General features: G+C 34.1%; 1 protein-coding gene across 3 annotated transcripts; it reads left to right on the forward strand.

Annotated features, from left to right (window-relative positions):
• Positions 1 to 272: 272 nt before the first annotated feature.
• LOC109082087 (uncharacterized protein C3orf18-like) lies at positions 273 to 10,063 on the forward strand. Of its 3 annotated transcripts, none has more exons than XM_042726576.1 (6): positions 273 to 603; positions 3,993 to 4,139; positions 5,223 to 5,639; positions 6,805 to 6,830; positions 7,352 to 7,478; positions 9,974 to 10,063. In XM_042726576.1, the coding sequence occupies exons 3-6, from the start codon at positions 5,340 to 5,342 to the stop codon at positions 10,052 to 10,054; spliced, it is 534 nt and encodes a 177-aa protein (XP_042582510.1). In that variant the 5' UTR covers positions 273 to 603; positions 3,993 to 4,139; positions 5,223 to 5,339; the 3' UTR covers positions 10,055 to 10,063. The 3 variants fall into 3 exon arrangements, with proteins under 3 accessions (XP_042582510.1, XP_042582511.1, XP_042582509.1); XM_042726577.1 differs by lacking the exon at positions 3,993 to 4,139 and adding an exon at positions 9,631 to 9,664 and having other exon boundaries at positions 274 to 603; XM_042726575.1 differs by lacking the exon at positions 3,993 to 4,139 and having other exon boundaries at positions 275 to 603.
• The last annotated feature ends 1,989 nt before the right edge of the window (positions 10,064 to 12,052 follow it).

Genomic DNA, 12,052 nt, shown 5'->3' on the forward strand with positions numbered 1-12,052 from the left:
TTGAATAGAACAACTAAAATTTACTACAAAAATGTTTTTCCATAAATGTTTGAGACTCTAACCATCACTCATAACACATCTCACCTTTGTTCACATAATGCACATGTGAGGCAGCAAGGGGTTAAAATCCTTGAACTCTCTTCCCTGGGCACATTCACAGCATCTGTTGTGTCCAACCAGTAAATCCTGTCTTCATCCCTGCAAGACAGACGGACAGCCAGACGAGCCAATCACAGCCTACAGCTGCCCCACAGCCATCCAATAGCAGTTCAGGAAAGGAGGAGGGACATTACTGGATCATATAGCCTGGGTTTGTAGCATCCCTGTAGCTCCTCAAGTCTTGTCTTTGAATAAAATGCTATGAAAGAAAACCAGAAAACAGCCGAGAAGAAACGAGATGTGATTTTGTACAGAGGGAGAAAATATGGTGAATGCAGGGGCCTAGAAGGGGAAAACCTTTCAATTTACAGCCTCTCAGCTGCTCTGTTCTAGCTGAGGAACGAAGGAGGAGGGGTGAAAGGAAAAATTGCTCTCCTTTTTTCCATCGGCTGCCTGGAAAACCTTGGAAGGACATCAGCCGTGGCCACATTTCTTCATGAACAGGTCCGTGTCTCTCATATCAGCAGCCTTTGACAAGACACTAACAGTTTCTTATTAGACTTCATCTTATTTACACTGTTTAAATGCTCGAAACAATTCAGTTCATGCAGAAAAACAGATTTATAACTGATAAGGTAAAGGGGCAGGCATGTTATTTTGGTGTCTTTGTAGGTATGTCTGTCTTTGTCTGGTGGTGGCCTCTGATTGGTCGAGGGGGCAGGCTTAAGAGAGCCCAGAGCGTTCTGATTGGCTGAGGCACTAACATGTTCTTCATTAAGCATGCAGACTGTTTGTGAAACACAGTGATGAGACAGAGCCTTCATTCTAAATGATTATGTAAGAAGATAATTAACACCCCTCAGATACACAGATTACTGGGATCGACTGCAGCTATTTCTGTCTCCTGGGTTTGAATGTCCTTTGACAGGGAAAGAGATCAGTAAACAGGAAGACAAGGACCTGTAGGAGTTTTGACTACTGTTGTTGACTATTTCAGTGCTTCTAAACAAACTCGATTCAAAATACATAATGTACTTTTGAAAGTACATGCAGCCAAAAGACATAACGTGTGTAAAATAAAATCACAAAAAATACCTGTGCAAAGTTATATCTTATAAAAACCCCAAAATTATATATGACTCCTGTGATGGCAATAAAATGGGGAGAATTTGTATAATATGTGCAAGGATACTAGAAAGGGATGTGACATCTGGAAAAAAAAAAGTATTGTTTACATACAGCAAACTTCATCCAGGAATTGATGCATAATAGATGATTTAGATTTTAACAACTCAAGTTACACACTGTGCAAGGAAGAATCATTCAAAGTGCTTTAAAGTAAACGGAAGCTGCATATTTCTACTTTTAAACACTTTGGTTTTGTAGATGCGTTAATGGAAAGGTAGTTTTTGCTTTTTTATACATATTGAGGGATGAGCTGAAATTACTGTTTGTGGTCAGTGCATAAAGCTATAAATAAAGCTATTTATTAAAAAAGAATATGACTTTAAATGACTAAAACTGAAATAAAAATTAAAGCTATAATATATATATATATATATATATATATATATATATATATATATATATATTATATATATATATATAACTGTAGTAAACAAATGACTAAAACTTAAACTAAAATTTAAACAAAGTCTTAAATAAAAGCCAATTCAAAATATTCATAAATACTTTATAAATAATACTAAAACAACACTGGTTTTAGCTGATTGCTGTGGTATTGCTATAGGTTATTACTTACTGGTTAACATTATAAGAGTCCAAGAGTGAAATTCTGGTATTTTCTTAGTGTTCAGGGTTTGTTCAAATCACTTTTACTAAGTTAGACTTAGCAAACAATATTCAATTTTCCTGATCATCTAAAATATGCAAGTGTGTGAACATATGAGAAAACAGAGTCAGCTTGTCTTGTCAGGTGGCCTGGGGCCTGTTGTTAGAAAGTGAGAGAGAAACAGCGAGGGAAAGCAATGAGCACATCTGTGTACATCTCTTATGAAACGCATCTCTTTCAACTGAGACGTGTTTCTGGGTACTTGCCTTCCTAGGTACAGTATCAGACTGGTGCTGTCTCTTTTTCTCTCTCTGTGCCACCCTTTACCCACATCCTGCCACGACACCCACTGCTGCCCGGCTGCTGCAGGGAGGGAGAAAACTACATAACGGCAACAAAAATGCACACACAACCACTTTCAAGAGAACTATGCATGAATCTCATATAAACATGTCTAATTTAAATTTCACTTCAAATGAAAAACAATTAAAAAGATATTATGTAAAACATTTTAGGAAAATTAAAATGACAATTCTGTCATCATTTTCTTGCCTTAATGTATTTCCAAACCTGTATGATTTCCCTCCTTCTGGAGAACACAACACAAAAGAAGATATTCTGGGTGAATTATTCCTTTAAGATCTTTTTCATTGTGACAGTTTCGTCATGAAAATTAAGTACATTTCTGTCCCAGTTTTTCATTATTCAGATTTTTTTAAAATTTCAAGCATTCTCAAAGGTGAGTCTCAATAGTATGAAATCAGCTAAACTAAAAACAGTACAATACCATTAATATTTCTAAATTTAAAGTATAAAGTTTCATTTCTTTTTACGTTACAGTAGGGAGACGTTTTTGCATGACACAAAATATGAAAAGAAAATGGGTTGTTATTGAAAAAATATTAAAATGGTATTAAAAAGAAGCTTGGTTTTGGGTTGAAATATTACACTTATATCATTCACATTCAGACATACATACAGTACCATTCAAAAGTTTGGGATCCATAAGATTTTATTAATGTTTTTGAAAGATGTCTTATGGTCACCAAGGCTGCATTTAATCATTTAAAAATGCAGTAAAAACAGTAATATTGTGAAATATTATTACAATTTCAAATAAATGTTTTCTATTTGAATATATTTTAAAATGTAATTTATTCCTGTGATACAAAGTTGAATTTTCAGCATCATTACTCCAGTCTTCAGTGTCACATGATCCTTCAGAAATCATTCTAATATGCTGATTTGCTGCTTGTGAAACATTTCTGATTATTATCAATGTCAGCTGTGCTGGATTCTTTGAAGAATACAAATTCACAAGAACTGTCTTTACTCTCACTCTTTGATCAGTTTGATGCATCATTGTTAAATGAAAGTATTTATTTCTTTCATAAAAAAAATATTACTGACCCCAAAATTTTGAATGGTGTTGTATTTGCAGAATAAAATGTGCACTATGTACAAAGTGACACAAACTTTTAACTGTACATGTCCAATTTAATATTAAAAACGACTTTTTCTTTGTTTTAAAATTCTTGTATATTTGTGTTGATCAAGCTAAATATTTATCATAATTGTCACTTCTGAATGGAGGAATTTTTACATTAATTTACTGAACTTAAAATCATTCTAAACCCATATGACTTACTTTCTTCTGTGGGACACGAAAGGAGATGTACTCTATTATAATAAATAACACTCACACTACTTTTGTCTATAAAACAAAAGATTGGATGAAAAGCATCATAAATGTATCATAAAAGTAGTCTGACTCATGCACAATATTCTTCAGAACAGAGTCTTCAGAATTCAAACAATAGCTTTATGTGAGGAACACTTTTATGTCAAACGTTCAGCAAATAGCAAAGTTATCATGTGGCTTCAAAAGAATTCCATTCCACGACTTAAATAAAGTCATACAGATTTGGAATGATATGAAGGTGAGTAAATGATAGCTGAATTGTCGTTTTTTTGACATGCCCCTTTAACTGCACAAGCAGCTCTTTGTGAATGGAGACAGGCTGCGGTTTAGGAGATTTCTACATTCTCATTCACATCCACCGAGATCTCAACAGCAGATTCTCCTTTTCTCTATTTTAAGCGTCGAACCTCGTTCCTGCCTCCTGCCTCCAGCCCCCACATCCACAAACGAACATACACACGGATCCTAACGGTTGTAATGTGGAAGGAAGCTTGCGGTTTGCCAACTGTATCTTAAAAGCTCACACATCCATATGTCATCCACAGGGTTTGTACTCGTGTATTCACACACACACACAAACCCACACATTCTGTCAAGATCATGCAATCACACACAGATTTTCTCACTGATAGAGCTGCTGCTTTCCAAACATGAATGTCTAAATTCCCCGTTTTCCCTTTGTGAGTTTCTAATCGATTGGGTGCTTTCAAATACAGTGACTAAAATTTTAATAATGTTTCTTAATTCAATCTCAGATGTTCATAAAGAGATAGAAAACTTGGGTTTAGCATGTTCTTTTAGGAGTGACTCTCTTTTACAACACCTCAGCTTGACCAAATCCCATCTTTTGCAGAGTGTTTGGGTTCAGTAAGATTTTTTGTAAGAAATTAATAGGCTACTTTTAGTCAGCAAAATTGATCAAAATTCTATTGAACTTATATGCATCAAAAAATTCTGAAAAAAAAAAAAAATCACAGTTTCCAAAAAATGTGAAGCAGCACAACTTTAACGTTGAAAACAGCCTAATAATAAATGTCTCTTGAGCAGCAAATCAGCATATTAGAACGATTTCTGAAGGATCATGCTGAAAATTCACAGAATTAAATATATTCAGATAGAAAATAACTATTTTAAATTGTAATAATATTTCACAATATTACTGTTTTTATTTTGTTTTTGTTCACATAAATGCACCCTTGGTCAGCAGGAGAGACATTAAAAAAAAATCTATATATTTTCATGTATGAAGACCTAACATGTATACTGTGAAAAATAAAAAAATATATAGTATGTTTAAATTATGATCTGGAAAACATTTATGTTTCTAGGTTACACTGTTTAGATACACAAACCTGAAAAGAAAGAAATCTATGGCTGTCAACAGAATAAAATAAACAGATTATTCCCATTATTTTCAGTCTTCAGAAATAATGAAACTGTTGAAAATAAAATCTAAAAATGAAATAACGTATAAAGTGTCATATTTATTTACTTTTATTATCCTTTTACTTTTCCATAGACCCACTAGCTGCATATTTAGGCAGGTTTGTAATCAGGATGTTAGCTCACTAGGTTTAAAAACAAAGCCAAATTGTATCTATCAATCTAACATCAAATGTTCTTTCACAGGATTCTTGCAGGAGTTCAGGATCACCTGAGCGTCATGGCCGAGGCCTGCTGGAGGACTGAATCCCTGTAGGGTTGCCTTCAAAGCACACTCGGCTCACCCGGCATCCTGCAAGAACCATGTCTCTGACCACCACCAAACCCGATATGTTCACCTCCACCCAAACCCTGAACCCGTTCCCAGCCCCTACACTCCCCCTCACCACCATCAATCCCTTACTCACAAGTTCAGCAGAGCCCAGAACTGAGCCAGAGAATGTGACGTTCAGGACCACCTTCCGCTCTGTCACGACGACGTCCGCCAACGAGACCGGCCTGAACTCCACGCAGCTGCCCGTGGCGTCGGTGGAGGGTGCTGGGATGGGGATGGTGCTCGTGCCCTTTGGCATCATCACAGTCATCGGGCTGGCTGTTGTCGTGGTGAGCAAACTCGATGATAATGACAACATTATTTGCCCCAAATTTTGTAATTTGCTGAAAACACTTCAAATAAGATTGATCAAAACTGACAGTACAGACTTTATTAATGCCACAAAAGATTTCTATTTCAAATAGACCACATGCAATTCTTCTGAACTCCTGATTCAACGGAATCCTGATTAAAAATGTATCAGTTTCCACAAAATATTATTAAGCTGCACGACTGTTTTCAGCACTGTCTGATAATAATCAGAAATCTTTCTTGAGCATCAATCAGCAGATTAGAATGATTTCTGAAGGATCATGTGACACTGAAGACTGGAGTAATGATGCTGAAAACTCAGTTTTACATCCCAGGAATAAATTATATTTTAAAGTGCCCCTATTATGAGTAATGAAAGGTTAATATTTTGGTTTTGGGAGTCCCCAACAACAGGTTGACGTGTGCAAGGTCGAAAAACACTTTCATTGTCTTTATATAATATGCATTTATTTTTACCTTATGTGCTCAAGGACTCCCAAACGATTTGTTCAATTATTAATTTTTCCAAACCCCTCCTTTGCGTGACGCTAATCTGCGGTGATTGGTCTGATTGGTCTCAGTTTCATTTCATCATGTCTGTAATGCCTGATAAAGCAGCGTTTGTGAGTGCAGTGCTGCTTTGGTTACAGCGTTACCGGGGAAACCGCTCTTTTTGCACTCCAAAAGCGGCACCTAGTGACAAAGAATTAATTTGTGTTTTCATTCAGACCAACATGAAAAGACCAACAAGTGGCCAGGCAATATGCTAATGTTTCATGTTGACATCAACATGAAACAGCTTGGGATTCGTTTTAAAAACGTCTCGTTTCAATGATTCGGAGTCAACTCTTTTTTTTTTGAGAGACAATAACTTTATACACAGTGCACTTTTAGATTTAAAACTTTGCAGGATGTTTTCATTCACTTAGAGCTGTGTTAAACACTGCATAAAAGGTAATTTTCAAAAATCCATAGCACTTTAAAATATAATCAAATATAAAAGTATATATAAAGATATTTTAAATTGTAATAATATTTCACAATATTACTGTTTTAACTGTATTGTTGATCAAATAAATGGTGACTTGGTATCCACAATTCTGAATCTTACATAAGATTTCTGCATTTTCTTCTCCTCACCAGCTTCTGTACATCAGGAAAAAGAAAAGGTATGTACATTCCTTTATCACTCCAAAACATTCAAGCTAAATAAATAAGCTTTCCATTGATGTATGGTTTGTTAGGATAGGACAATATTTGGCTGAGATACAACTATTTGAATATCTGGAATCTGAGGGTGCAAAAAAAAATCTAAATACTGAGAAAATCACCTTTAAAGTTGTCGAAATGAATTCTTAACAATGCATATTACTAATCAAAAATTAAGTTTTGATATATTTACAGTAGGAAATTTACAAAATATCTTCATGGAACATGATCTTTACTTGAAATCCTAATGATTCTTGGCATAAAAGAAAAATCGATAATTTTGACCCATACTAAGTTTTTTGGCTATTACTAAAAATATACCCCAGCTACTTAAGACTGCTTTTGTGCTCCAGGGTCACAAATGTTCTTCCGTGGATATTTCATGCAAGACTGAAAATCCCTTTTTGGTTCTAATTGGAACCCTCTGATGTTTCCCACATAGAAGAGTCCTTAATTAAGCTGGGACTGTTTTTCTCTACAGGCTGGAGAAACTGAGACACCAGCTGATGCCCATGTATAACTTTGATCCAGCTGAAGAACAGGATGATCTAGAGCAGGAACTCTTGGACCACGGACGAGACGGAAGCCCAGCAGGACCAAACTCCAAAGTAAGAGGACAACACCACATGGACAGATAGAACGATAGAACTATAGAACTATAGATAGATAGATAGATAGATAGATAGATAGAACGATAGATAGATAGATAGATAGATAGATAGATAGATAGATAGATAGATAGAATGATAGATAGAACGATAGATAGATAGAACGATAGATAGATAGAACGATAGATAGATAGATGGATGGTTGGTTGGATGGTTGGTTGGTTGGATAGATAGAATGGTTGGATGGTTAGAAAGTTGGTAGAACTATAGAATGATAGAACGATAGATAGAATGGTAGATAGAAAGGTTGGTGGTAGGTATGATAGAACAATAGATAGATAGATAGATAGATAGATAGATAGATAGATAGATAGATAGGTAGATAGATAGAACGATAGATAGATAGATAGAACGATAGATAGATAGATAGATAGAATGATAGAACAATAGATAGATAGATAGATAGATAGATAGATAGATAGATAGATAGATAGATAGATAGATAGATAGATAGATAGATAGATAGATAGGTAGATAGATAGAACGATAGATAGATAGATAGAACTATAGATAGAACGATAGATAGAACGATAGATAGATAGATAGAACTATAGATAGAACGATAGATAGATAGAACGATAGATAGATAGAACGATAGATAGATAGATAGATAGATAGAATGATAGAACAATAGATAGATAGATAGATAGATAGATAGATAGATAGATAGATAGATAGATAGATAGATAGATAGATAGATAGAATGATAGATAGAACAATAGATAGATAGATAGATAGATAGATAGATAGATAGATAGATAGATAGAATGATAGAATGATAGAACAATAGATAGAACGATAGAATGATAGAACGATAGATAGAACGATAGATAGATAGATAGAATGATAGAACAATAGAACAATAGATAGATAGATAGATAGATAGATAGATAGGTAGATAGATAGAACGATAGATAGATAGATAGAACGATAGATAGATAGATAGATAGATAGATAGATAGATAGATAGGTAGATAGATAGAACGATAGATAGATAGATAGAACTATAGATAGAACGATAGATAGAACGATAGATAGATAGATAGAACTATAGATAGAACGATAGATAGATAGAACGATAGATAGATAGATAGAATGATAGAACAATAGATAGATAGATAGATAGATAGATAGAACAATAGATAGATAGATAGATAGATAGATAGATAGATAGATAGATAGATAGATAGATAGATAGATAGATAGATAGAACGATAGAACATAGAATGATAGATAGATAGATAGATAGATAGATAGATAGAACGATAGATAGAACGATAGATAGATAGATAGATAGATAGATAGATAGATAGATAGATAGATAGATAGATAGATAGAACGATACACATAGAGTTATATATATATATATATATATATATATATATATAGATAGATGGTAGGATGATAGTTGGTGGGATGGTGAGTTGGTTGGTTGGTTGGATAGATAGATAGATAGATAGATAGATAGATAGAACAATAGATAGAATGATAGATAGATAGATAGACAGATAGGTAGACAGATAGATAGGTAGATAGATAGAATGATAGATAGAACGATAGAATGATAGATAGATAGATAGATAGAACGATAGATAGAACGATAGATAGAACGATAGAACGATAGATAGTGATACAAAGAATAAAATAACTTAGAGTGAAGGTATGTTGGTTGATAGATAGATAGACAGATAGATAGATAGATAGAACGATAGAACGATAGATAGATAGATAGATAGAACGATAGATAGAATGATAGATAGATAGATAGATAGATAGATAGATAGATAGATAGACAGATAGAACGATAGATAGATAGATAGATAGAACGATAGATAGAATGATAGATAGATAGATAGATAGATAGATAGACAGATAGATAGATAGATAGATAGATGACAGACAAGAGGTTGAGCAGCTGTCTGTCTGGTGCAGTCTTAACCTGGAGCTGAACACACTCAAAACAGTGGAGTTGATAGTGCACTTTAATTATTATAAAATGAAGACAGTAGTGAGTCTCTTAAAAACATTTCACCCATATGTTTTTGAATGTTTTTTCTTAATTTACATTTCTGCCATTCTTATTTCTCTTAAGTTCTGACACCAGGCCGTGTGGTTTGTTATTTGTGGTAAAGTATTAATCACTGTAAATGTGTCAGTTACCACACATCCATTTAACATCACTAATCATCAAACTACAGCTGGGACTGAATCCACATTTAACTCTCCTCCATTTGTGCTCTGGCACCGGAGCCTCATTCGTCTCGTTCTCATACTGTCAACGTAACAGAATTCATTTTATTTTGCTAATTCATATTTGTGCAATGTTACATTGTAGGACTGGATTTGCATTTTTATTAATTATGTTCTAAAGTGCTCTACATCATGTTCAATATCCTGTAGTGTTACTTACTTTAACTCTCTCTTTCATGCCACAGACACTGACCACAAGTCAGGGAACAACTCAAAAACCCAGTCGACTTGTTTTCACTGACGTGGCTGATGCCATTAATGCATGATGCACAGGAGAAAAGGGACAGAGAATTCTGGACAACTGGACACTGGGATTCAGGAATATTTGGTATGATATACTACGCTGTAAAACATTGGGTTAACTGCTGCCATTGTAGTTAATCATTTCTTAAGCCAAAGTTACAACCTGCAGCGTTTAAGGAATATTTCACTCCAAAATTCAAGTTTGCTTTAAATTTACTCACCCCCAAGCCATCCAAGATGTTTCCTCATAGGAACAGATTTGGAGAAATGTAGCATTGCATCACTTGCTCACCAAAGGATGCTTTGCAGTGAATGGGTGCCTTCAGAATGAGAGTCCAAACAGCTGATAAATACATCACAATAATCCACAAGTAATCCAAACTACTCCAGTACAAAAATAAATCTATCAAAAAGACCATCTCCTTTAGTCCTCTCACATCAAAATCCAACCACATATTTGTATAGAACTATTTTGGCACTTGATCTGTGCATATTTCTCTCCTGATTCAGACCAGACAACATTTTCACTTTAGAAAGCAATATTATGGATAGACGACTCGTATTTTAACACTTCTGGATTATTGTGATGTTTTTATCAGCTGTTTAGACTCTCATTCTCATGGCACCCATTCACTGCAGTGGATCCAGAGATCATACATTTTTTTGACCACTTTAAATTTATGATAAAGAACAAACTCAGAATCTGTAAGTGACAGGAATTATTGCAACAAATAAACATTGATGAAAATATTTTTTACAGTGTACAGGGACAAATATTACATTATACAGTTTAAGGGCACTTGATTAAAAATCTGCAAAAAACAAAAAACTGCACTACTACAGAAGTCAACTGGATCTATCCAAAGGTTATGAACACTCATGCAATATGGAATTTATTTTCATCTCTAGCCGTAAAAAGCCTCATTCATGCAACATAAGCAGAACGAATGGTTCATAAAATGTGCATAATGTGACAATTTACAAAACAATAATTTCAGAAACATTGAATGAGACTCATTGTGTTCCTTTTTTTTTTTTTTAAATGACTAATAAAATAAAGTTTATTTTTAAGAAGGGACTCCAAATGCAACTTTAACCCCACCCTTTTTTGTTAGAATTCTTTATTAGTTTGGCTTGTTATTTATTCATAGCTAAAAGTGTTCTGTAAAATGATGAGTTCACTTAAAGGAAGTACATGAACTTTCCCTGAGAATAGAACTTTTATCTTTAAAGTTACATTTGTTTAATTTAAATTGTGATGAAGTGTCAGAGATTTCAGAGACAGTATTATAAAGATCTTCCATGTTTCTGTTCACTGAAACACGAGCGTTCTGTCACAGAGCCCGTGAATCTGCATAAATGATGAATGTTGACTGACTACACAAGATTTACGATGAAAAAAAGTGACTTTTATGTGTTTGCGTGTGTGTAAATGAAATAAGCAAAATGTTATAATTCTATGTGCACCACAAACCAGCAACGGATCATTTAAAGATGTTTTTAACTTTTATGACAATGAAGGACATAATAAAAATGATATTTACACTATGACGTGCAGGTGTTATTGAAAACTAGGGAATCGTTCTTGTTAATGCAATAAAGACAATAACTGATGGATGATATAAAAATGTCTCAAACAGGAACTTTATTCATTATCATACGGCTGCATAAACAGCATTACTGGCCTTTGAAGAATATAAAAAAGAGGTAAGTTACCTGAGCCTGTATTTATGAGGCACACTGTCAAATGTTTTAACAAGTAAATGACTAAACTGATGACATATACCATGATGCATTTGAACAATGAATTGACTTCACACCAAAAACTTCCTGATCAGAAAAAGGAACCATTATACCGGTTTTTAAGTGCATCTACTGTATATGAACTGTAATATTTAACACAACACAACTGTGTTGACAATAGGAGATGCTTTAAACATCAGTCCCATATCAGCACAATAACACAATTCATAGCAGTACAACTTAGACTGGATGATTAAATTATGAAAATATAGTGCCAA

This window comes from Cyprinus carpio, chromosome B6 (assembly GCF_018340385.1).
Source record: "Cyprinus carpio isolate SPL01 chromosome B6, ASM1834038v1, whole genome shotgun sequence".
Lineage (NCBI taxonomy): Eukaryota > Metazoa > Chordata > Actinopteri > Cypriniformes > Cyprinidae > Cyprinus > Cyprinus carpio.